Source organism: Eublepharis macularius, chromosome 7 (assembly GCF_028583425.1).
Source record: "Eublepharis macularius isolate TG4126 chromosome 7, MPM_Emac_v1.0, whole genome shotgun sequence".
Lineage (NCBI taxonomy): Eukaryota > Metazoa > Chordata > Lepidosauria > Squamata > Eublepharidae > Eublepharis > Eublepharis macularius.
In genome coordinates, this window is record NC_072796.1 from 88,289,189 (window position 1) to 88,314,701 (window position 25,513).

Genomic DNA, 25,513 nt, shown 5'->3' on the forward strand with positions numbered 1-25,513 from the left:
CAGATTAGTGCCTGCAGAGATGAGTGGGTGGTGTCCAGAGACAGGGCTTTTTCATTAGTGGCAGCTCACCTGTGAAATGCTCACCCCCATGGTGTATACTCTACTCTCTTTAAGGTGCCTGGCCAATACCAAGGTTTTGTCTGGAGGACTAAACATTTACATTGATTTTATAATCTGAAGACTGAGAAGAGGATCATTTAGGTTTCTAAATGTTTTATGTGACTGGGGTTTTATGTTTTTATGCTCCTGTTTTATTGGCTGGCTTTCAATGGTTGTTAATTTTAATGATTTTATGTTTTTATGATTCTATCATTTGCTTTGTGAGGTGTCTCAAGAAGGTCTCTGAAGAGGCAGAATGTAAATGTTTTCATTATTTGCCAGTACTCTAATGACCTGACTTAAGTTACACCATATGTTATAAGGAAACCCCATGCTGTATCTGTGGATGAGAGGAGCTTCTGCACTGGTTCTGTCTTTTCCCTGTGGCCCCTGTAAGACACAGCCCATAGGGAGGGTATTAGAGAATTAGGAACAAAATACACAATACATTTGTTCGCTAGATACCTCTGGGTTTCTGAAACCCAACTTGTTTTCAATGCAGTCATACATCAGCTGCAGGAATGTCGTTTTAAAGATCATATGGGGTCATTTTCAGCTTGAATTGCCGCTTGGGGGGAGGAGGGGCTCCTGCCTTTCCCTAGGCCATTTTCAGACACTGAAATGACCCCCCAGGGGAATTATTTACATAACTTTGGAGTAGCTCTTGCTCAAATCTCCCCCTTGGCTTCTTGGCCAGTTCAAGCCAAGAAATATTTCCTCTGATCTTTAAAACGACTTTCCTGCTGTAGATGTGTGACTACAGGGAAAACCAAAGTCATCTAGTAGGGTTGCCAACTATGAGTAGGGAAATTCCTGAAGATTTTGGAGGTGGAGCCTTGGGGGTAGTGGGGTTTGGAGAAGAGAGGGACCTTGGCAGGGTATAATGCTAGAGTCCACCCTCCAAAGCAGCCATTTTCTCCAGGGGAAGTGATCTCTGATCTGGAGATCAGTTGTAAACCTGGAAGGTCTCCAGGCCCCACTTGGAGGTAGACAACCCTAGCCATCTAGTGAACAAACATATTATATAATCTTCGCCCCTTAGATTTCAGACAGTACTTTGTATATCATGGAGGTAAATAATAATGATTTGAGAGTCCAAAGCCTGACCAAGATGTGTTACCCCTATGTAAATGTTTGTTATACTGATACAATACTGATAAATCCATTGAAAGCCGTGGATTTTACTGTGAAACTCTCTGGCATGTTTGTAATGCATGACCATGAGCTAGGAAAGAAAGACGGGCTTATGCAGTTCCTCTTCCCTCTTGCGCTCAATGTGTCACAGATTGATGAGTTACTTCCTGGTTTTTTGCACACCAAATAATAGTCCAAATTGGCAAGCTATGGTTTGCCTTGCCCTGGAATACAGGTTTGCTAGGGTTGCCAAGTCCCTTCACTCTCCCAGTGGGAGATGGGGATGCTGGCTCCTACTTCACTCTGTCACTCTCTTCTCCTCTTGTGTGCATGCACAGCATGTGCGTTTCCAGCTGGCGTGATGATGTCACTTCCAGGAAGTGACATCACATGGGTCAAAGGGTGGCCTGGGAGTGCTCCCATGCTCACCAAGCAGCTGAATCGCCCTGCTGTGGGGCACTGTTTGGCCTGAAATAGGCCCACTGTGGGGCATGAATCAGGCAACTGTGGGTGCGGGGGTGCACTGCACCACCCAGGGGTGCGCCATGCCATCCAAAGGGAGTGCCCTGGGGGAGGAGCCCCCCCCCCACTGACTGAGTAAGTGGGGGTAGGGGGGAAGGTAGGAGCAGGAGACCTCACCCTGGGCAGGGGAATGAGACCCTAAGTTTTGAAAATCTCAGCCACGCAAATCCCAATGCAATGAATCAAATGGAGATTTTTATTAGGAAGCCATTCAAAAGAAATAAGGACAAGAAGCAGCTTTCATGGTAAAACACAATAAAAATGCAAACTGCTTCTTGGTTGACGTATCCTCCTAATATATTAACTTGTGTCTATGTCCTTTCATCACTCTTCAAGACAAGCTTCATCTTGTATCTTTCCAGGTTCTTGCCAGTCTTTAACACCACTACTCCCAACATGGTATTCTTTGTTCTTTCCTGCTGACATAGACCCAAAGGGAATTTCATCTTCCACTTTGCCATTTTTGAGTGCCCAGTTTCTTATATGGAAAGCTTCCATCTCAGGAATGGGCCTATTATTTGTTCACAAGTCTTCTGAGAACATCAAGACACCATTCTCCCCTCTGGAGACATTGTCCTACTCTTGGGTACATTTAGGGTTGCCAGGGCCCCTTCCCTCTGGGCGGAAGGCGGCAGATCTGGCACTCACCTTTTCAGTTGTTTGCACGCGTGCTCCCGGGCTGCATGATGATATCACTTCTGGAAAGTGATGTCATCGTGCATGCCTCGTGTTGACCCCAGGAGCACTCCCGTGCTCCTCAGCAGGCTTATTTTGGCCCATTTGGGGCAGAAATCAGCCTGCTGTGCTGGGGTGGCGGGATGGGCTTTGCAGTGCTCCTGCACTTTGCAGCGGACAAAATTCAGCTCCAATTCAGCCTGCTGTAGAGCGTGAGAACACTGCTGGAAGAGCCCTGGCAAGCATCCCCTCTCCTCCCCGCCGCTGGCCAGGTAAGCAGAAGCCGGGGGTGGAGTGGGAGCGGAGGATCTTCCACCCCAGTGGGGAACTGGCAATCCTAGGAACATCAGATACAGGAACTTGAGTGTTTTGATAGTCTAAGAGTCCAGTAGCACCTTTAAGACTAACCAACTTTATTGTAGCATAAGCTTTTGAGAATCACAGTTCTCTTCGTCAGATGCATAAATTGGTAAGCCATACATTACAATTTACCGTACATCCATTGCAGTCTTGGCTTTTGCAAGATTTCTTAGGTTAATTGTGCCTTTGGGGAAGAAGAAGTGATGCAATAAATTATGGTCTCAAAAAATAAAAATATGTAGTTCCTAAAGCCAAATATTTTCAGCTCTTGGTTTCGTTCTGGTTTTTCATCATATAAAACTATATGGTCATCCTTTATTTCAATTAATCTGTTGATTCAATGGTGTTGGACATCAATAATACCTCCCTGTAATTCCAACCTCATCTTGAAGCCACAGCAGCCAGAAATTCTGCCATAGCGAACATTTGACCATAGTCAGTAGTCAGTATATGTTCATCCCTATTTTGATAAGTGAAGTAGATGCGTGCAAAGTGCATTAAAGACTTTGATAGCATCATGTACAAACACAACGCTATAAAGCTGCCAACATGTGCATAGATAAAGCTTTATCTGAGCTGAGTGCACTCTTCTTTGTTACAGAATTTTGTTTGTTTTGTTTTTATGAGAAGCAACAGGCTTGTAAAACTTTCCTCCTTGGTTTATTAGTGGCAGATTTTTCCTCTTTCAGTTCTTATCTTTTGTCTCTTATGTTTTACTGTTATGAATATTCCTGTTCAGACTACTTATTGAGGGATATACTTAAAATGAATAGTAATTTATAATTAAATTTTCTCCAAAACCATGAGGTATGATACCATATTTTTCTGGTAGTGTAAGCTAGCATTCTCAGGATTTTGACAATTGTCTGTGGTACAAATGTTTTGAGACCATATATTGATTGCAGGATAACATCTCTAGCCGTGAAGAAGCCCTGCAGCTTTTTTTTAAAAAAGTGAAATCAGTAAGATGTTCTTTGTTATTGCAAGAAGTATATAATTTGACCATACTTTTTAAAGCTTGGGTGAGACACCAGTGTTCTTTTGTTTTGTTTTTATTTGCTTAATGAATCTCATACAAACCTACAATCATAATGATTCTGAGTGAGACTATGGGAGTTTATGGGAACTACAATATGTGATCACAGGCAAGAAAGCTGGTGCAGCTCTGTGCATGCATCTGTACTAAACTGATATGAAGACAATAAGATATTGTTAAACTGTTGTACATTAATACGCTGAAAAATAGATTTCAGAAAGCACAGCACATGGGCATGGTACGATTGTGTGTTGGGTTGCCAACCTTCAGGTAGTTTCTGGTGATCTTCCAGAATTATAACTGATCTCCAGGCCATAGAGATCAGTTCCCCTAGACAGTATAGCAGTTTCTGGAAGGTAGACTGTATGGCATTATACACTGCTGAGTTCCCTCACCTTCCCAAACTCTACCTTCCACAGGCTCCACACCTAAAAGCTCCATGAATTTCCAAGCCTAGAGCTGGCAACCCCTATGTGTGTGTGAGTTGCTATGTAAAATATTGAGTGGAATTGCTACTACAAGAACAAAAATATACAACAATAGCATTTGTCAGAAAGCAATGACATTTCAAAAGTAATGAGTACATTTCTGGCATTGCCTCATATCTTAAGCATAGCTGAAATAAAAGGCAAATGTAAAAAAGGTATACGATAAAAATCCCTGTAATGATGGAATGAAATTAGGTGCTGACAGATAAGGAGTTCAAAGAGAAAATTTAAGCAATTGTGTGCATGTACGTGTATCAGAAAGTGAGTGGTTATATAGCAAGGAATTTGCAGGGATTTATTTCCCCAGTTTTTAGCTATAATTGTTCTAAACTACTGATTGCTTGAAAAACTACTGATAATTATTCTAATTATTGTAGTCTTTTAGACAGTATTTTATAGTTCAATCAGAAATGTGTTTGGTCACAACTCCTGTTTAAGGTAAACTTGTCAACCTTCAGGTGGTGGCTCAAGAATTACAACTGATCTCCACACCTAGGGATCTCATCCCCCTAGTGGGGACGGGGATCTTCCACTTTCACCCTCTGCCCCTTGCCACCACTTACCTGGCTGGCAGGGGGAAAGGTGTGGGAACAGGCTTCCCGGGTGCATTCCTGGGGTGGCGCAATGACGCGCCCTGCCAGGCGGTAAGGGGATTTGGTAACCCTATCCATGCCACAGAGATCATTTCCTCTGGAAAAAATGGCTGCTTTGGAGGATGGACTCTATGGTATTACACTTTGATGAGGTCTCTCCCCTCCCCAAACCCCGCCCTCTTCAGGTTCCACCCCCCCCAAATCTCCAGGAATTTCCCAACCTGGAGCTGGCAACCCTAGCTTACAATAATCATGATGATCTCTGTATTTTTTCTTTCTGTTATGCTTGTGATATAAATTGGGTTCTTATCAGTGCTGATCTCCTTAGCATTGCAATCTGGTTTTCTTTCTTGAGTTTTTCAAAAAGTGCTTGTTGGTGCACTTCCTCTCCTCAGTTCCTTTATAATTTTAAATCCTGTGAACTCTTGTGTAAGTATTGATAAAATACAGCATTTAGAGTGCAGGAAAATGACTATTACAAATAGATGCCAGTTTCAGCACATTTCTAAGCAATGTTGTTTTCAGGACTGTATTAAAGTAAAACTATCTAAAATAATGTTTGAAGCCCCTCTGTGGGTTTTTTAAAGTGGAAATAAACACGTTATGTTGCAAAAGATCAGTGAGCTAGTGATTTCATATAACTATGCATGTGCAAAGTCAGCTAATTACATTTGATATTCAATGCACGGAAAAGCCTCTTAGACATACAAGACAGCAATGGAAAGCATGTAGTGATTTGAGATCTCTAGGTCCTGGATGAGCAGCACAAAGCTTTGAAAAAGTGCCAGCTGCATGTGTTTGACGGAAACAGTTTTATTTCTGAAGAAAACTGGCCAGTTTCCTATATATGGCATTGCTTCCCTATATAGCATCTGGTTAAATTATTTTGAAAGGTCTTGCTTGCTTAAAGAAAATAATATCCAAATACACTGAGCATAGAGAGCATAGAGAGAAGTAGCTGTGTTGGCAATCTATATAATAATACCATAGTGTCTCGGAGAGAAGGAAATGACAGTTCAATGGTATTCCTAGCCATATTGCCAGTATTTCGTAGTTATTTATTAAATATATTGCACCTTTCAATAGCAGTTTTCATACTAGAATGCAACTTGAAAAGAATACATGTTATAACTTGTTCCAACTCACATTAAAACCAAGGAAACAAATAAATCAAATGTCATCGATGAAAGAATGAGTATATCTCAAAACAGGAGGCAGAGGCCTTGCTTTCAATAGGCTGGTAGAACAAAAAAAAATTATCAATTGCATAAGAAAGGCAGGGGTCAAAACCACCTTGTGAAGAATTCCCAGCCACTACCTATAATGCTGGGAAAGCCTTATGGATGCCAACTAGCTCCCGCAAAAGATAATATCATGGCTTACTTGCAGAGATCTTGGCTTACTTGTGTAGGGAGGGGAGTGATTTGAAAAATGTTCCTTGGGATTCCCCAGACTGAGACAGCTAGGGAAATAATAGTCAAAAACAAAATCTTGAATTCGACTTAAAAATGTAATGAAGAGGAGTCCTTCTCTCTTTCTCTGATACCCTTGGTTGTTATGTCACTAGAAATTTCAAACTTTGTAAAAAAATCACAGTAGGGCCAAAATAGCCTCCTGCAAAAACAAAAAAAAACAGTTCAGACTCTAAATCTCTAACATGTAAAATCAGATGATGAAAGTAACTCTAGGAGGGAATGGTAGCATAAAGAAATATACTTCCTTTTTAAATTTCAGATTAATTTGGGTTACAGCCTGCCCTTCCCATGCCCTTCCCAATCCCAATTTCCCAGCTGTCCCATTGTGAACACTTAACACTTGAGAACTCCCTCCTCTTGTGGATGTTGGAGCATGTCATTCATTTATAGCCACTTCATAAAAAGAAGCAATCCTGTAAGTATTTCTGTGCTGAAAACTGATGCACCTTCGATCAACTTTGTTCCAATTTAGCAATAAATGCTGGCACTCTGGCACACTTTATGTTTGCACTAATACATGTTAAGTAACGGAAACGATAATTGTGGTATCATGTTGCCATGTAGGTTTTTAAACAGGATTTGCTGCAGAACAGCTTAAAGGAATTCCCAGCTACTACCTATAACATTTTCATCATTTGCTGGTAAACTAGCATGTCAGAGGAATTAGAAAAATCTTATTGTTTTGGTAACCATGGCATCAATAACTTCATATTTCCATCTGTCCAACTTGAGTCAATGTCACATTTTTTAAAAATTTAAAAAATGTAGAATGATTTCTTTTTAAAAAATCATTTATTTTTAAAAACTCCATTAAAATATACTGAAACTTATAAAATAATACAGTTTTATCTTGGAGACTTTTTATATATGGTGACTTAATTAATGGAAATTATTAAGGAGTCTTTTGCCTCTGAAGAAATCCATACAAGTTTATATTGGAATAAAATTTTGGTTACTTTTAAGGTATATTTTTGCTGCAGCAGATTAACATTTCTGTACCTCTGAAGCACTGCATTTAGCTGTAAAGCGCTGCATCTAGTTGTTGGGAGTCTATCAACCTCATAAATATATGCACACAAACAGACATCTTCTTTCAATCCAAATGTACACAACTTTATTGTCAAAGGGACATGAAATGATTGTTTCAGGTCAGTCCTTTATTTACTTAGCTAAATTCAGTTGATCTTAAACAATAGGATGCTGGCAATTTGAAGCTATGAATATCCAGTTTCTAGAAGTTGTACTATAAATGTTGGGAAGGAAAAAAGATCTTTGTTATATAAACTAGACAATGTGTTTACCTAGTACAGAGTTTTTGCTTAATTGTGTTTTCTTCCAACAGGAAATATGGGATGTATAAAATCCAAAAGAAAAGAGAATCTTCATGGAGATGGGCTAGATATGAAGAACCAATCAGTACGTAAAACTGAAAGAACTATTTATGTGAGGGATCCAACGTCCAATAAACAGCAAAGGCCAGTAAGTAGATAGTCTCAGGGACGAACTGCAACAGTGAGATCACAACATGACTGGCACATCTTAAAATTCAGTCAAAAACAAAAGCTTGACAGAAATGAATATTGATTTTTTTTCCTGTAGTTTTGTTTTTGTAGTTGTTCAGCCTACAAAGAATATTGCTGAAATCTCGAGCTTTTTGGGACTTAGGCTCTTCTGAATAGCTTCATGAGCGCACTGAATATTTTGCTCTGTCAATGCATATATGCAAGTCAGTCTCACTGACTGTAGATAACTAACATGGTTTTGGGGTTCCCACTTGTATAACAGTTCATTCTTTAATGAGCACCAATTGATGTAGGAATTCTTGTTGATGTATTTGGAACTTTAAAAGAATTTGAGGTAATTTTTTTAAAGTGTTGTATTACAAACTTTCTTAAATTCTTAATGAGCATCATTATTTAAAATTACTTCCAAAATATGTGGCTTGCTTTATGAAAATCACCATATTTGGTAACCTGAAAAGCAATGTGGTTATATAAATAGGGAACATGCTCTTTCATATGCTTACCTTATGGACCAAAAAGGAAGGATCTCTCTGTAAATGACAGAATGGGAACTTTATTTATTTCAAGAAACATATTTTCAAGAAACACGCAGTTAAATAGGTGCACCTGCCAAATTAAAAAAATATGTATGTCTTGTGCTTTTCTTTCATCCTTTTACAGAAAAGGGGTTCATGACATGTGCCACATCAACTTCAGTTAATTTTCAACATCAGCTACATCATTTCAATTAATTGCCAACTAATAATTTGTATTTAATGTAATACACTGCATGTGATCATGTGCAGAGTGCACAATGTTTTGTGTCATTGGTTGGCCCTAATAAAAAGGTATTTAATGGATTTTGTTTCTTACTGTGAACATGTGCAGAGTGCCTTTCGCACAAAATTTAAATGGGACTAATAATAATAACATTTGATTTATATACCACCCTTCAGGACAACAATGCCCACTCAGAGTGGTTTACAAAGTATGCCATTATTAACCCCACAACAAAACACCCTGTGAGGTGGGTGGGGCTGAGAGAGCTCCAGAGAGCTGTGACTAGCCCAAGGTCACCCAGCTGGCTTCAAGTGGAGGAGTGGGGAATCAAACCTGGCTCTCCAGATTAGAGTCCTGTGCTCTTAACCACTACACCAAACTGGAAGATTGCATGGCATGGAGCCTTTGTCTTTGTTTTCAACCATAGCTCATGCTTCCCTTCAGCCCTGGCGCCAGGGTTTCTGGCGCGGGAGGTCACCCTCGCGTGCGTGCGGCCCCAGTCTGCCAGCAGGTGGTTGGGGCGCACCTCCCCGGCCACCTGTCATTCCTGGCCCATGTCTGCCAGGCGGTGACGGTGGTGGCGCGGGGCTGGGGCAGAGTGAGGAGGCCGCCTGCATGCCGCACGCTGCCCCGGCTGCCTGTTGTTCCTGGCCTGTGTCTGCCAGGCGGTGGCACGGGGCTAGCCGGCGGTGGCGCGGGACGCACGCCTCTGCCCCCGGGGTCCCCTCCAGCACCTCCTCCAGCCCTGCGGCGCCCGCGGCCCCCGCCTCACGACCTCAACGGTGGCCCTGGCCCTGCTTCCCTTGTTAGCACTGGGTACATTCTCATACAAGTCTATTCCGGTTTTTTCACCTCTCTTCCTGTCACTCTTCAGCAATAAATAAATGAAAATAATTTTAGCAGCCTGTTTCCCCATAGGCAAGCATTCCACATAGGCCCTTTTCTCTTAGTTTGTGGCTGGGCTGAGCATTGCAATGAAATACAGTAATGATAAAGGAAAGTGCCTCTAAGCATACACAGAATACCTTTGCCTCACTCCCACTAACTGTTGCCTGTCTCTACACAGTGAGTTTTGGGGTGGGGGTGGGGGTGGAATTTCTAGTGCAAATGGTGCAGTCTTCACACAGCTCCGTTCTATTCATTCCCACACAAAAATCCACTCCACTTTTTTCCTTCACCCCTTGCCAGTATTCTAATCTGAGTGTACCTTATCCATGCCTGTTCTTTTGGCAGGAAACAAGGTTCTACAAACCACTCTGCCTTCTCAGGTAACAATAAGGAAATACATTACTGCTGCATGCAAGCTGGCAATCCTTTCCCTGGCATGAGCCAGCTCCAGTGAGAACTTGAAATTTGCTCTGTTTGCAGGGCAAGCTTAAAGGCAGGGTTCTAGTGCAGGAAAAATACGCAACAGCTTTGTTGGATTAAAACAGGCCACAACTTTATTGGTTACAGAAAAGGAAAAGGAGCGTTGGCAGCGTAGGGCACGGATCCCAGCACTGGGTGACCCACCTGCCAGCCAATGACTCACTCACCCCCTCAGCCTGCCTGCTGAAGGGGGACACCCCGGGATGATGGTTGAGGGTTCCACACTGGGCAGAAGCCTCTGTGTGTTTTCCCCATCACCTGGAAGCAGGCATGCCTTGGCAGCCCCCCGAGCTGGGCCTGCCACTGCCATGCCTGGTCCAAGATCCCTTATGGGGATCCCTGTCTATGGGAAAACAGTGCCTGTAGTTCCTGTTTCCCCCAAAGGGATCGGTGCCCAATGCCCAACTGCCACTGGAGCCACGAAATGGCTCCCCACCAAAGCTCCTAATCCTGCAACCAACACAACTGTCCCGGACATCCTGTAGCCATATGTCCTGACCCCAGCTGGACAGGTGCACTCCGTCCGGGCGATACAAGGCCGAAATCCTGAAAGAAATGTCAGGGTGATCTATAACCAGTCCCTCATTCTCCTTAACAGATTGACCCACCTTTTTGGATAGCCGCCTGCGGGCCAAGTCCACCCTGGAGTTATCCCGGGCTCCCCTCCAAGTGCAGCGCTCAAGCAGAGCAGACCAAAATAGCATAACTATCCCTTAACAAACCCAAGTCCCATAACATGTCCTGTAACACTTCCAACTTGGTTCTTCTGGGCAGGTCGTTTTCCCCTAGCTGCAATACAACCACGTCCAGTGGTCCCTCACGCTCAGCAAGACGTTGAAAACGAGGGATCAGCGAACTCCAGGTCATCCCCCTCGATCCAATCCACTTTATGGTGACAAATTCTCCAAGGCCCAAATCACATTCCCAACCAGATGCCTTGGCATAGCGGGCCGCCCAGAAGACGATGCTATGACCCATGATCCACACCAGCTTGCGATGACCTGAAAGAGCTAAAAAGAAGACAGATTAAGTACCAATGGCCTGCACGCGACCAGGAGGCAGGCCAATAACAGAGGCTTCAGTGGTGGCCCCTGTCCGAAAAGAGTGGGCTCCAAAAGTCCGGGCTAGCAAACCAGCCCCATCCAAGGCCAAGCGCAAGACACTGACAAACTGGAAATGGGAAAGAGGGGTCCCATTCCTGTGAATGAAAAGGAAGCCCCCAACCATGGGGCGCACGCCCATGTAAGCTGTGAGCACCTGTAAGGGAAATGGTCCAGAGTCAGACCTACCCAGGGAAATCTGGGTCCCTTTTCCCCATTGATCTGTCTTTGAATAATGGAGATGTATAAGAACTCCACTGCTCAGCAAGGAAACATCCCCAAACTTGAGGGCCCGACCCACTGCCTCATGACGGGAGCCTGCCACCAGCTCCCCTACCCAGAACGCGGCAAAAAAGGCTAAAGTGAACGTTGCCTCGAATAACAGTGCTTCAAATGAAGAATTGCAGACGCCCCCAAGTTGCTGGATAAGCCCCTTGAGAACTGAATATGTGATGGGTCAGCGAGTATCCGGGGGAGGGGGGCAATGTGCCGCCACCCTTCAATTGCTCTGCGAGCCGCATAAATTGCACAAGGATCAGGCAGACCGCATGCCTTGCTGAAAAATGAAATGGCGGCTAGGTGGCATTTCATGGTTCTAGGGGCAAAACCTCTCTCTCGAAGGTGAGCCAGATATCAAAGCACCAGAACCTCCGACCCACCCTACTTAACAGAAATGGCTAAAAAACCTGTCAGAGCCCTGTGGTACACTTTCAATGAAGATGGAGCGACAGAAGCTAATACTCTCTGCACTATGGAACGTTCCCAAGGTTCCAGAGGTCCTCCAGGAATGGATCCGGGTCCCGACGTGCTTCCGGTGCCAAGGCAAAGAACCGCTCTGTCTGGAAGCGAGATAATGCGTCTGCGATGCCGGTATCTGTGCCTGCTATGTGCTTTACAGAGAAACAGATGTTACTTTCCAGGCACACCAGGACAAACCTGCGCACCAGACACATAACCCGCTCAGAGTGCAAGGATTGCTTATTTAATACCTTGACAACGGCTAAGTTGTCACACGAGAACACCACCCTCTTATTCCTGAATTGCTCTACCCAAATGATGACAGCTACCAGAATAGGGAAAAGCTCTAGGAATGTAAGATCACACAACAAACCAGACCCATCCCACTGGGCAGGCCAAGACTGGGCACACCAGCAGCTGTTGAGATAAATCCCAAAATCCCCGCTGCTGGTGGCATCAGAATGAACCTGAAGTGCCGGAGATGCAATCCATGCGTCTTGCCAGAAAGACACCCCATTGTACCGGGATAAGAAATCTAGCCAAACCATAAAGTCCTCCCTCATACCCTTAGAGACCCTGATGTGGTGCCGGGGGGAAGAGACCCCTAGCCAGTCGAGCACAGAAGGGGCGACCCGGGGAAACCACCCGATAGGCATAATTGAGGTGACCCAAAAGCGACTGCAACCACTTTAGCATGGTTTTGGGCCTATCCAACATGCCCCGAACAAGCTCCTGCAATGCTAAGAGCTTATCCTGGGGAAGCCTGGAGCATCCCACCACGGAGTTCAACTCAATCCCCAGATAGGTGAGCCGGGAGGCAGGACCCTCTGTCTTCTCCCCCGCCAAAGGGACCCCCAGCTCCAAGGCGAGGGCCTGGAAACCTGCTAACCTGTCAGCACACCCATGACCCCCAGGGGGTGCCACCAGGAGGAAGTCATCCAGGTAGTGCATGACCTGAGGGCACCCTAGCCGACCCTTGGCAGCCCATTCAAGGAAGGTACTAAAGGCCTCAAAGGCCACACAAGCAATAGAACAACCCATGGGCATGGCCTTATCCACATACCAGGAGCCCTCAAACTTAAAGCCTAGCACACAAAAATCGTCTGGGTGTACAGGCAGCAACTGGAAGGCGGACTGAATGTCGCATTTAGCCATAAGGGCTCCGGTGCCACAAGACCGAACCAAGCGCACTGCATGATCGAAGGATGCGTAGCGTATGGAGCAAAGCTCAGGCGGTATGGCATTGTTAACCGGGGAACCCTTTGGGTAAGAAAGATGGTGAATAAGGTGGTATTCACCTGGGGCTTTCTTAGGGACCACCCCCAAAGGCGACACCCGAAGATTAGAAAATGGAGGTGCCTCAAAGGGGCCAGCAATCCACCCGGCCTTGAGCTCCTTGTCCAGCTTGCTGGCAACAACATCTGGCATATCCCTGGTGGATTTTAAGTTGCCGGAAATAGTGGGCACCCTGGGACCAGTAAATGGGATGCAGAAACCAAAATTAAACCCTGCCCATAAGTAATCCACTGCTGATCTGTTGGGATAGAGATCCAAGAGAAGGCGCAGTGCCTCCTTCCAAATGGGAGAGGGAGCAGGGGCCAGCCCCAGGGATCCACACTACTTACCGCCAGCAGTGAGCTGAGAGGCAGCGCTGTTGGAGCCGGCAGAACCACTCTGCCTTCTCAGGTAACAATAAGGAAATACTTTACTACTGCATGCAAGCTGGCAATCCTTTCCCTGGCATGAGCCAGCTCCAGTGAGAACTTGAAATTTGCTCTGTTTCTGTTCTGATGTTTGGAGATCACAGATGGGGGTTCAGTGATGGTTTGCTCGATTCCTCAAACTCCCAAGGCAATACAAACTTTGTGAATTTTGTACCACACTTTGTGGTCTGGTAAGAGCCACAGTATTAATGTTATGAAATGCTTCTAAATGCTGGATTAAAAAACAGCTAATTAAAAATAGTGATTAATGTGAGCGTATAAATTTGACATGGACATAAACTGCTTTTTTATTATTATTCTAGGCAAATACAGACGCACTTTTACCAGGTCAGAGGTTCTTTCCAGAAGGTAAGCTTATAAAAGTCATTTTTTGCTACATGTTTCTATTTGTTGAAATCTATAAATGAATGAAAATATCTCTTAAATCTATATGTTAGCAGAGGAGAAGGAATTTCATTCCATTGTAGTTGCCTTGTACGCTTACGATGGTCTTCATGAAGATGATTTGTCCTTCAAGAAAGGAGAAAAAATAACAGTTCTTGAAGAGTAAGTATAAAAGTTCTCACCTGGGCATTATGAAACAGGGATATACTTTCAAGCCTATCCTCATAGCTGTAAAGACTAAGAACTTTTAAAAAGAATATTGAGTTTATTGGGAAACTCAATATTCTACTGAATATTGTACAGAATTAAAAAATTACTGAATAATTGATATTTCTTGTATCACATTCAGGGAAAACAAATGCAGAGAGAAAAACTCCCCCTTATATATGAAAACACTCAAAAGTTGCACAAGTATCTCTAAAACTTATCTGGTCTGTCTGTGGCAGTGGAAAAGCGCAAGAGTCTAGTAGCACCTATAAGACTAACAAAATTAGTGGTAGGGTATGAGCTTTCATGAACCACATGTCGCTTCTTCAGATACTTCTGGTCTGTGGAAGACACACCCATTTCTACTGTTGCATTTCTATTATTTATTTCCAATTTATATCCTGCCAGAATTAAAAGTACATTCTGCTTAAATGTACTTTTCTCAGTCCTTCAATTTATATTTTCACTGCTAGGCTTCAGCCCCTAAATATCTGCCTTAATAAATATGTCATACTTTGAGCTGTTGGGAGTAGCATGGTTAATGTTGTGCAAAAACAAACAAGTTGGTAATAATATCGAACAAATATCTTGTAAGCTACTGGTAGCATGCTGGCTGCTGTAGAGCAGCTTGTGTATGCCCTAGAAAACTCAGGAGAGGTTAGAAAAGATCTTCTCCAGGCTTTTTTTAAAAGCTTTTATTTCACAAGCTTTTCCCTCTATGCGGTTTAGCTGATAGCTTCATTTCTGGTGTTCTTCCTATTCCATGTTCTCTTTCTAGGATAGAGCTAAACTTTATGAGGGGGTGAGGAATAACTCAGGATATTTTTTGTTACTTATGAAGCTCTCATTAAAGGAAAGAATCGTCTAGTCAATGCTATATTGATTGTATTTTCCTAGTATGAGACCATCATCTACAAATGGACCACTTGATAACAGGCATGCCTAGTTGACAGCATTACTTTATCTCACACCTACTCCCACCCAGTGAAGTCTAAGAGAGGGTGTTTTTTTAAGACTGATAAAGATGATCATTCCTTTTTGCTTAAATGACTATTGCACTTTTCATTTTTTCCAGACATGGAGAATGGTGGAAAGCTAAATCCCTCTTGACCAAGAAGGAAGGCTTTATCCCCAGCAACTATGTTGCAAAGGTCAACACCTTAGAAACAGAAGAGTAGGTCCATGATTTTCAATTTTCCTTATTCATCACCTACTATGTTGAATGTTCCAAGTGGGAAAGGAAAGAAATGTGTAACTTTTTTGAAAATATTTTTTCAGATGGTTTTTTAAAGATATAACCAGGAAAGATGCAGAGAGGCAACTTCTAGCACCAGGAAATAGTCCTGGATCTTTCCTTATCAGAGAGAGTGAAACATTAAAAGGTAGGTAATGGCTTTTTAATTGCATCCAAATTAAAAGTAAATTCAACCTGCCCTTGTTAAGTCTATGCTTGGCTAGCTATAGGCTTCTTCGTAATATTTCTTCAGGTATAGCAATTCACTCATAATTTAGTCGTAATTTATAAAGGTCATGCAAAAGGCCTTTGTATTCCAACATCTGAAATTAGACTGTTAAAGGAGACAGAAAGATTCACTTACAACTAAGAAATGAGAGTTTGTGTTCAGTGAACATGAATTTGGTTTGTGTTGAGCTCAGGCTCCTTCCTTGCTCTCCCTGATCCTTTTCCTGCATTAAGCAGAGACTGAAGTTCAGAATCTTCAAGCTAATTCCAGTTTGTCACTCATGACCCCTAAATCTGCCTTAACAAACCAAGATTTGTTTCTATCCAAGTAACTGGAAAGTAACTCTCCCTCCCTCCTCCTCCCCCCCCTCCTGATTAAAATTCTGTTTTGTCTAGCTTATACAAGAGAAGCATTTTCTTAATCCAACATTTTCTCTGGAGCCCTGATTTCATAGCATTCATGTCTTCCTGGTTCCTAATGGGAAAAAGCAATACAGTAATGCCCTATTTAGTTTAGATATATTTTTTGTTCACTTTGGTGTGTGCCACTGTGCTTGCCAAAATCCATCCCTTTAGGAATCACTGTAACTAGCAGAAATCTCAATTTCTCTTCTACAAGGCTTTTTTTTTAAGTAATGCTTTAACATTAAAACTGGCCAGGTAAGCAGCATTTGATTTAGTGTGAATTTTATCTGTAATGCATGCAATGTAATCCTTTTTTTAAAAAATGTCCACAGGTAGCTACTCACTGTCCATTAGAGACAGTGACAATCAACATGGTGATGTTGTGAAGCACTACAAAATAAGAAGTCTAGACAATGGAGGATATTACATCTCCCCTAGAATTACCTTTCCCTCCATCAGTGACATGATTAAACATTATCAAAGTAAGTCACTTAATGTAATATTCTTTCAAATATTTGTTGTTACAAGATGCTCTTCTATTTCAGATCAAGTGTATTTTAATATATGGTACTAGCCAGTGGAAAGACAAAATTTAAAGAAGAATCTGTGCAACACTTACATAGGTTAGAATTAAATCAGCTTTGACTTAACTCAGTCTGAAAGTAAGGGGAGAATCAGATTAGCTTTAAACAGGAAGTATTCGCCAAGGGAGATTAAGCAGTGTTTAGAGTCTTCTGTGGACCTAAAATGAAAAGTTATCAGTATAGTAATTATCTTGTACCAACACTATAGTGTTCTTGTGACCATATTTGCTGTGGGACAGAAAAACAGCCATTGGCTTCTAAAAGCGTACGGTTTGACTTGTGCACAGAATTTTTTTAATACAGATGTTTCCAGGTTTTTTCCTGTCTCTTTTTCCTATGTACCTGTTTCCAGTAGGGGTCAGAAAAAACATACTTTGAATACATTTGGTGAGAAATTGGGTTCCGATTTTAATTAGTTTAATTGCATTCTGGTTTTAATTCAGGCAATTCAGCACTAATTCCAGCTTCTTTTAATATTAGGGTATTGAAAATTGATGTATTGGTTCAGAACTGTAAACTTTAAAACATATTTTCAAATGCTGAAAATAATGATTGCTGTGGCTAAGAAGCTACATTTATAGCATACATAACATCCAAAATAGACTTTAGTCTAATTTATCTCCTGTAAAAGGGTGTTTACTGTTGACAGTTGTCGATCATCCTCCCAAGTGATCACAAACCATGCTCTGATCTTGAGTAACACAGAGCTAGATAAGATTGACTCAACAGCTGTAGTATTCTTATGTCAGTTTATAATGCTGTAGTAGTAGCAGATGTCATCAAGTATGAAATTCGATTGCTATGGAGTTGATGGCACATACTGCATTGCTTAACTGCAAAAAAGTCCCTCATAAGTAACAAAACATAGCCCCTAGAATCGATTGTTGGTCTTGTTCATTTTTAATTTTCAGAATCTTAAAAAATATAGGGAAGCCCACCTGGGTATTTTGTTCATTTTGATTTAATTTTGATGTTGGTTAAAGCACTAAAGTGTAACATATCTTGTTTGTCTCTTAAACAGAGCAGGCAGATGGCTTATGTCGAAAGCTGGAGAAAGCATGCATTAGTCCCAAACCACAGAAACCATGGGACAAAGATGCCTGGGAGATTCCTCGGGATTCAATTAAATTAGTCAAAAAGCTTGGAGCAGGCCAATTTGGCGAAGTCTGGATGGGTAAGATGCTTGTTTGTCTGAAGAGCTGTGCAGATTAGTTTTATGTAAAATACCTCTGACCCTACAGTAGGGGGTCTCTAAGTTTTGTGAGCCTGTGGGAACTTTTGTAATTCTAATACAGAGTAGTGGGCACAACAATGAAATGGCTGCTGTGGCAGGTGGAAACAACCACAAAATGGCTGCTGCAGTAAACAAAGTCAACCACAAAATATCAGGGACTGAGGGTATGCATAAATCTCATAGTAAATCTTCAGCAAATCAGGCAGAAACTCTGTTTAGCAGCATGCCTTTAAAAATGAAAATATTGTTCTAAAATATTTTCTTGCAGACATGCCACAGTGAAGTTCCTTGTGCTGTGGTGGCAACTGTTACCAAAGCATTTTTTTTTTAAAAAAATCACAGCCACTCATATCTTCAATGGTCAATCAGAAGCCCTGCTGGGGAAACACCCCAGCTGGTCCTATATCCTTTCCTAACATCTGTTGGACACCATGAAAGGTATCTGCCATATTGGATACCTCTGCCCTATAGTACTGAAGTTCAAGCATTTACACACAGGATCTTTATAAGATTTTAATCCTAACCACTGTGTTCCCAATATACTGTTTTTTTCTGTACTGGTTTTCATTGCAAGCCCAGGAAATGAATCTGGTGACAAAAAAACACAATAGAAAAAGAAATAATAACTGAAATAACTGGTCCACTACCAGAAAGAATTGCAACAGAAGCCCAAGTGTATTGGAAGTCTTGGAATTGGTGAAAACCATGGATCCCCTCCTCCTCTCTAGTTTCACAGAAGTGGCCTATTCAGAAATGCTCATAAGACTTCCATGAGTGGAACCAGAGGAGTGCATGCAGTGTTTTAGGAACTGCAGGACTCCAACCGTCATACCACACAACAAAAGCTAGAAAACCAAAAGTACATGGAATTCCTATTTGACAGATTCAGTACAAAAACAGCCCAGACAGTTACTGCCACAGTATGTCTCCCTGCTTGCAATGAGAACAATCTGGTTCTGTCTTTCAGAGTGTAAAACAGGATTAACCTAGAATTCCAGAAAGCCTCATCATGAAGATATAGCAGTTTATTGCACTTGGGCCTCCGTCACTACCAGTATACCACTATTGCAGTCACTCAAATCCATCTACCACTGTGAGCTTTAGCTACACAACTAATTATACTTCTTTTAGCAGCACCATCATCAAGAAGCTTTGCTGCACTGCCCCCGCCCCAGCAAGCTAGATTGTCAATAATCATGTTACCAACTTTAGAATTCTCCCAAGCAGCCCTTTCCCCCTTTATTTGACTTGTTCCATAAGTACTGGCCTTTACCTGGATAGTCCAGGTATGCCTGATCTCAGATCTCAGAAGCTAAGTAGTGTTGGCCTTGGTTGGTAATGGGATGGGAGACCTCCAGTGACCAGGGTAGCAGAGGCAGGCAATGGCAAACCACTTTTTTTAGTCTCTTGCCATGAAAACCCCAGCTCTGAATTCTAAAGTTTGTTCTAATTTAATTCCAGAGGGGAAACTATCTTTATCTGTTGCAGCAAAACCAAACAAAATTCTTGTGCTACTGTAACATAAGCTTTCATGGGTCAGAACTAGGTGATAGCTGGAGATCTCCTGGAATTACAACATCTCCTGGCAACAAAGATCAGTTCCCCTGTAGAAAAATGGCTGCTCTGAAGGGTGAACTCTATTGCATTATATCCCACTGAGCCCCCCCCCAACCCCAACCCCCCAAATCTCCAGGAATTTCCCAACCTGGACCTGGCAACCCTAATTAGAACCCACTTCATCAGATGGTCTAATTTAAAGTTAAATGAAGAAATTGTTGTTCATAATCTTAAATGTGTCTCTTTCTTGAGGAACTGGTGTGCCATTGACCGTAAAAGTTGTTAGAGTGAGGCCACTTTTCACTAATGAGAACTTCTCCCCTGTCCAAGAACATTTTTCCCAATACCAAAATGTCCTCTTGTAGATCCTACACAGCACCTACAAATATAGCCCTCTTGGTGCTGCATTGATATGACAGGGCCCAAAAGTATTAGTCCTTTGTTTTAGAGCATTGTACAAATAAACCCTGTGTTCATTCCAACCTCTTCTTCTTTGTGATCTGACTACTGATCCATAGGAGGACTATGTCTGCCCACTTCAATAGTAATATTTAGCACATGCATAGCATTTTCATTGTTTAAAGTATTCCACAAACGTTATCAGAAAAATATTTATTTGGGACAACTTCTCTGAAAATTTTCTGGTAGTCTGAGTATATAAGAGGTAGAATACAGCCAGCTTTTTCCGTCAGTCTATTCCATATCCCTCCTTACTATGGCCCCCCATCTCACATGGCTTTTGTACATGCAGGAACCATTATCCCCAGCATAACATTTTTTTGGTGGTCAAAAGGAGATCCCTCCTCCCTTTTTCACCAGCAGAAAAGCTGGTTGGATCCAATCTATTGGATCACCCTATTTATTTTTATTTAAAACATTGTATCCTACTTTTCCACCCAGTTAGGGCCCTCAAGTCAGTGAACAGTTAAAAACACATTAAAATCAATTTTTAAGAACAATTCATAAATGTTAAACAGCAAATTAAACAGAAAGGAGGTTCAATAACAAAATGCCAAAAAAGTCTTCATTTGCATTCATACAAAGGTGGAGAGGAGTGCTTCATTTGCTGTGACAGTGATAGAGGATAGATACTATACTCTAGTAAACAAAAAGATTATGGAAGAAAAATTTTCTTTTGCAGAAGGATTTTTCCTCTACAAGGCTTATTATAGAGCTTCAATAAATTGACCAACGGGGGTGAGATGGGGGAGGCGTGTTTTGAATTCTGAGTAAATGGAAAACAGTAGCATCTTTAACAGATTACTTCATTCCAGGAAAATGATAAAAAAGTGAAGGTACAGTTTACAAGGTTTGTTGTATCTCCTTTGCAATGACAGATAGTCAGCAGTGAGCTGAGCAGGGCTCATTTTGAGGGGGAACACGCAGGAACGCAGTTCCGGCAGTTCCCCAAAGAGATCACATGTCAGGTGACCCCGCCCACCTGACTCGGCCATTTTGGACTCGTTTCGGCCTGGATTGGGGTCGAAACAGCCTGGATCAGGCCTCTGATGCGTGGTGGATCACTCTCCCACTCAGCAGTGGCCCAATCCTGACCATTTTGGGCCCCTTTTTAGCCATTTTCAGCCCCTTTTTGCCATTTTGGGCACAATTTTGGCCCTGAATGGTCAGGATTGGGTCCAAAACAGCCAGGATAGGTGATGTTAGGGAGTGTGGCTTATGCAAATCAGTTATGCTAATGATGCACTTCCGGTAATGTCAAGGGGCATGGCATATGCTAATGAGTTCCTCTAGTTCTTTTTCTACGAAATGACCCCTGGAGCTGAGGGAAACATTCTATAGGGATAATTACATTCTGTGGCCAGCCATTCATTTCTCTGAGAGAGACTGAAGTACTCTTGAAATGGGGACAGGATTCTCCCCTGACAGAATGCCATCTTGACATGTGACCCAGTAGCATTCTGCCAGGAAGAGGAGTGTCTGGGCGGTCTTTGTATGTGTACTGTAATGGCTCCTTATAGCTTATTGCCTTTTCTACCAGTCTTGATTGTTGCAGATTTACATGTTTAATAGAAAACATATCCTCTTTTGTGTGATCATTCTACATAAAATACCGTTCTTCAGCATCAGAGCATTTGCTGTTTAATAACCCCATATGACAACTATTTGGGGCAGTGAGCTAACATACAGAGATTAGTGAAGTGCTGTCATCTGTAGCACAAAGAACTAATTTCAGGAAGTTCTGTGCCTGCATATATGCATACAAAAGTGGAGAGGAATGCTTCTGGTTCAAGATGTTTCCTCTTGTTTATGTGAACCTTTTGACGTCTATATTTGGCTTAGTATGGCTGGTTCTCTGTGGGTTATTGTTAATTATGGGTAAAATTACTGCACTGAGAACCAAACTACATGCTTCCTCTCCAGGCTTCATTATGAAAAGTTGATTTGCCTAATGGGAAACATTTTGGTTTTTTTTTTTATAAAAAAATTTTATTGGATGGGTCAGTATACACAAATCATAATATTCAATATCAATATCCATCACATTATATCACTCCCACCCTTCCCCCCACTTTTCAGTTGACTTCCAACAGTTTCCCATTCCCTTCATCTACATTACATCACTATCTCCTATAATATTAATTTCTAGATTATAATATATAATATATCTATATCTACCATGTTTAAAATAAGTCTCTAATATTACTTTCAAGACTATAATATAAAATATACTATATCATTCTTACTTATACACTATCCATATTTTCACCTCTAACTAATATAGAGTAAAGATCTATTATCCCCTCTTAACAATTATCCAAAGACCACATTTTGCCTTTCATGTCCCACTTTTTTTCCACATAATTCTTAAGTTTCTCCCAACTCATAGCATATTCCACGGTATCTTGTTCTTTCAACTTCCTTATTAGCTTGTCCATTTCTGCCATATTTAGTAATTTCAAAATCCAATCTTCCACTGATGGTATCTCTTGAGTCTTCCACAACTGTGCATAAGACATCCTAGCCGCAGTTATCATATAAAACACCATTGTTCTGTCCATTCTATCAAATTCTTCTAGGTTCATACTTAATAACAACAATTCTGGGTTCTTAATCACATTTTTCTGTAAGATATCTGACATAACCTCTACAATTTCCCCCCAGAATTGTTTAGCTTTTTCACAAGTCCACCACATATGATAAAAAGAACCTTCATGTTTCTTACACTTCCAACACTTATCTGACATTTGACTATTACCATTTGCTAACTTTTTTGGCGTTAAATACCATCTATACATCATTTTATACACATTTTCTCTTATAGTGGTACATGTTGAAATTTTTATAGTATTTTTCCACAACCTTTCACAAGCTTCCATCAGTATATCTTTATTACAATTTATTGCCCACTATACCATCTGTACTTTAACTATCTCATTTTCTGTAAACCATTTTAACAGAATCTTATATACTTTAGATATCATCTTTTTCCCCTCTTGAAGTAAACATTCTTCTAGTTCCGAGTTTTTAGTCCTAAATCCTACCTTTCTACGATCTGTATCATATAAGTCTATATTGAAACCAACCATACTGAAACAGCAGTTCTTCATTGGTTTTAAGTATATATTTATCACAATCTATTCTTAAAATTTCTTTATATGTCCTCCACTCCTCTCCATCATATTCCACCTTTGGGTTTACAACTTCTGCAGGTATAATCCACATTGGAGTCTCTTCATCTAAATATCTCTTATATTTTTTCCAAACTGCAAATAAACTCCGTCTCACAAAATGATGTAAAAACATAGCATCAGCTCTTGTCTTCTCATACCACAGATACGCATGCCATCCAAAAAATTTGTTATATCCTTCCAACGTCAATAGCTTGTGGTTTTTCAATAACATCCACTCTTTCAACCAAACCAGACATATAGCTTCGTGATACAATTGCAAATTCGGTAATTGTAGTCCGCTTCTCTCCTTAGCATCATATAATACCTTCATCTTGACTCTGGGCTTCTTCCCTGCCCGTACAAAGTTCAAAATCTTCCTTTGCCATTTTTCAAATTGCTTATTATCTTTCACAATTGGTATTGTTTGCATTAAAACATTTTGATTGCAAACATTGGAACTAGGTTATGTGGTGTTTCTATTGCCTTTTTCATCCTGGAAGGTCCATGGCCTCATCAGTTCCTAAGGATTAAATTTACTTCGTATGTGAGTATTTCTGGATTATTTTAAGATGGCAAAGGAAGGAAACATAAAGAAGTGTGGGAGCTGACTCACAAAATCCACATAATCCACAAAATCCACATCAGATAACATATTAATATCTTTAAATTTTAGAAAAGTAGTTGCAGCTAAAACAGCAAAGAATCGTGTAGCATCTTAAAGACCAACAAATGTATTGTGCATGAGCTTACTTCATCAGAAGTGACCACTGAAGAAGTATGTGTGTATATACAAAGAGACAACCTGTTCTGAGGAGCCTGTTTTTGCAAAAGAATATTAAAAATCATTAAAAATATACTAAAAATAGGAAATCCACATCTTCAGTCAACGTCTGCCAGTTCTGTCTTGTGTGGAAACACTATCATAGGTCCAAATAATGTCCGCTTCAATAATTCATCTGTATGTTTGTTCATTATTTCAATATTGCACTTTCAGCTCCCAGGACAACTTCTGCTGTCCATCTGAAGTTACTAAGATGCCAGGATTTTCTCCTGAAAAATCTATTTCCATGTTTGTTATTTTAAATTAAACTCTGTATAATTCCTCCATAAATCTGTGCCCTTACACCAGTGACTAATTTGAGGAGGCATATTTGTGTAGACAAGCTAGATTTTAATGTGGTAGGAAATTTCGACAGGAATCTTGAAGAGAAGTTTCAGACAACATAGCTGCTTAATCGTATGACAGCCGATAAAGCCAGTAACAGAATTCTGTTGTTAATTACCTTGAAGTATACTTTAAATGTAAGGTAAACCTTTGGCCAGTCCTAAACTCATTAATCTTATATCATTATCAGCCTTTTCATATGGGAAGAAGCTACCTATGCTACAACATGATATGGTCCCCTCTGTGATTCAACTTTTCTCTTTTTCGTTTCCTGTTGTCCAAAAGCCATTAAAAATCTCGATTGTGATCACAGATTTTGTGTAGGAATCTTGGCCCCAGCCCTCATGTATCCGGGCCCAGTTTGACTTAAGTGCCTTCCCTTGGCATTAGACAGAGAGAGGTGGGGGTTGGATACCACCTTAGTCCACTTCATCTCTTTCTGAGCTACAGCCAGTCTGTCCTCCTTGTCTTCCTTCCTCATGCCCCGTCTTCTTCTACCTAGAAGCCTTAAGTGGGTGAGACCAAGCCTGGAAGAGAACAGTAGTGCCTCCTAAACAATTTCTGCCTTGTTATTTCCCTGCCCTGACCCTGGGGTGGAGCTTACCAATAGCTGATTGTCAGACGGCTGGCTGTTAAAGGGCCAGCTGACAGTGATCAGCAGGCTGGTGCTCAGCTCTTTATAAGGCTTCTTAGCCAGTTTGCTGGGCTTGGTAGTTGCCCGTGCTTGTGAGGAGTTGAGAAGGTGGGGACATGGTGCTGTCTCCACACTCCTCCCCAACACTTTGGAATTCTTATTTTGAAACCAAGAGTAATGCAGACATGTAGTTTTTTTGCAGTGTGTGTGTGGGAGGGGGAGGGAAACCCTCCTCTTCCTCCTCCTTCCCCCCCCCCCAGATCCACAATGCAGATCATTATATTATCTCCCACAGAGTGCAAGCAGGATAGCATGTGGTTGTGACCAGCAACTTGTGTTGTAAGTCTAAAGTGAACCAAATAATGTGCTGAAAGAAAAGGCTGTTCCCCACTTTAAGGAGCACTAGTAACCCATATGAAAATTAATCAAAGTCTGCATATGAGCAGTAGCTGTGTATTAAAAGCTGTTTCGCTTTCCTCAGTAGGTAATTTTATCGCATATCCTGTGTACCTCTCTAGTTCAGTAGTCTGTAGCATTTGAAAGAGAGGTGCACATTTACAAACGTGTAGCAGCAAGCTCTGAGGAACAGCACCAAGTTACGTTTACCATATCTCCTTCAGTTCTTAATGTTCACTGTCCGTCTTCTGTGCAGCCC

General features: G+C 41.5%; 1 protein-coding gene across 4 annotated transcripts in view; it reads left to right on the plus strand.

Moving 5' to 3' along the window:
* The window catches only part of LYN (LYN proto-oncogene, Src family tyrosine kinase), a 68,774-nt gene that overhangs the window by 13,678 nt on the left and 29,583 nt on the right, over nucleotides 1-25,513 (plus strand). The window contains exons 2-8 of one of the 4 annotated variants that reach the window (XM_054984576.1): nucleotides 7,725-7,861; nucleotides 13,897-13,942; nucleotides 14,032-14,140; nucleotides 15,261-15,359; nucleotides 15,464-15,567; nucleotides 16,385-16,534; nucleotides 17,658-17,810. In XM_054984576.1, coding sequence (XP_054840551.1) covers nucleotides 7,730-7,861; nucleotides 13,897-13,942; nucleotides 14,032-14,140; nucleotides 15,261-15,359; nucleotides 15,464-15,567; nucleotides 16,385-16,534; nucleotides 17,658-17,810 — 793 coding nt within the window. In that variant the 5' untranslated portion in view covers nucleotides 7,725-7,729. The remainder of the gene's footprint in view (nucleotides 1-7,724; nucleotides 7,862-13,896; nucleotides 13,943-14,031; nucleotides 14,141-15,260; nucleotides 15,360-15,463; nucleotides 15,568-16,384; nucleotides 16,535-17,657; nucleotides 17,811-25,513) is intronic. The other 3 variants (XM_054984577.1, XM_054984579.1, XM_054984578.1) reach the window with 3 other exon arrangements.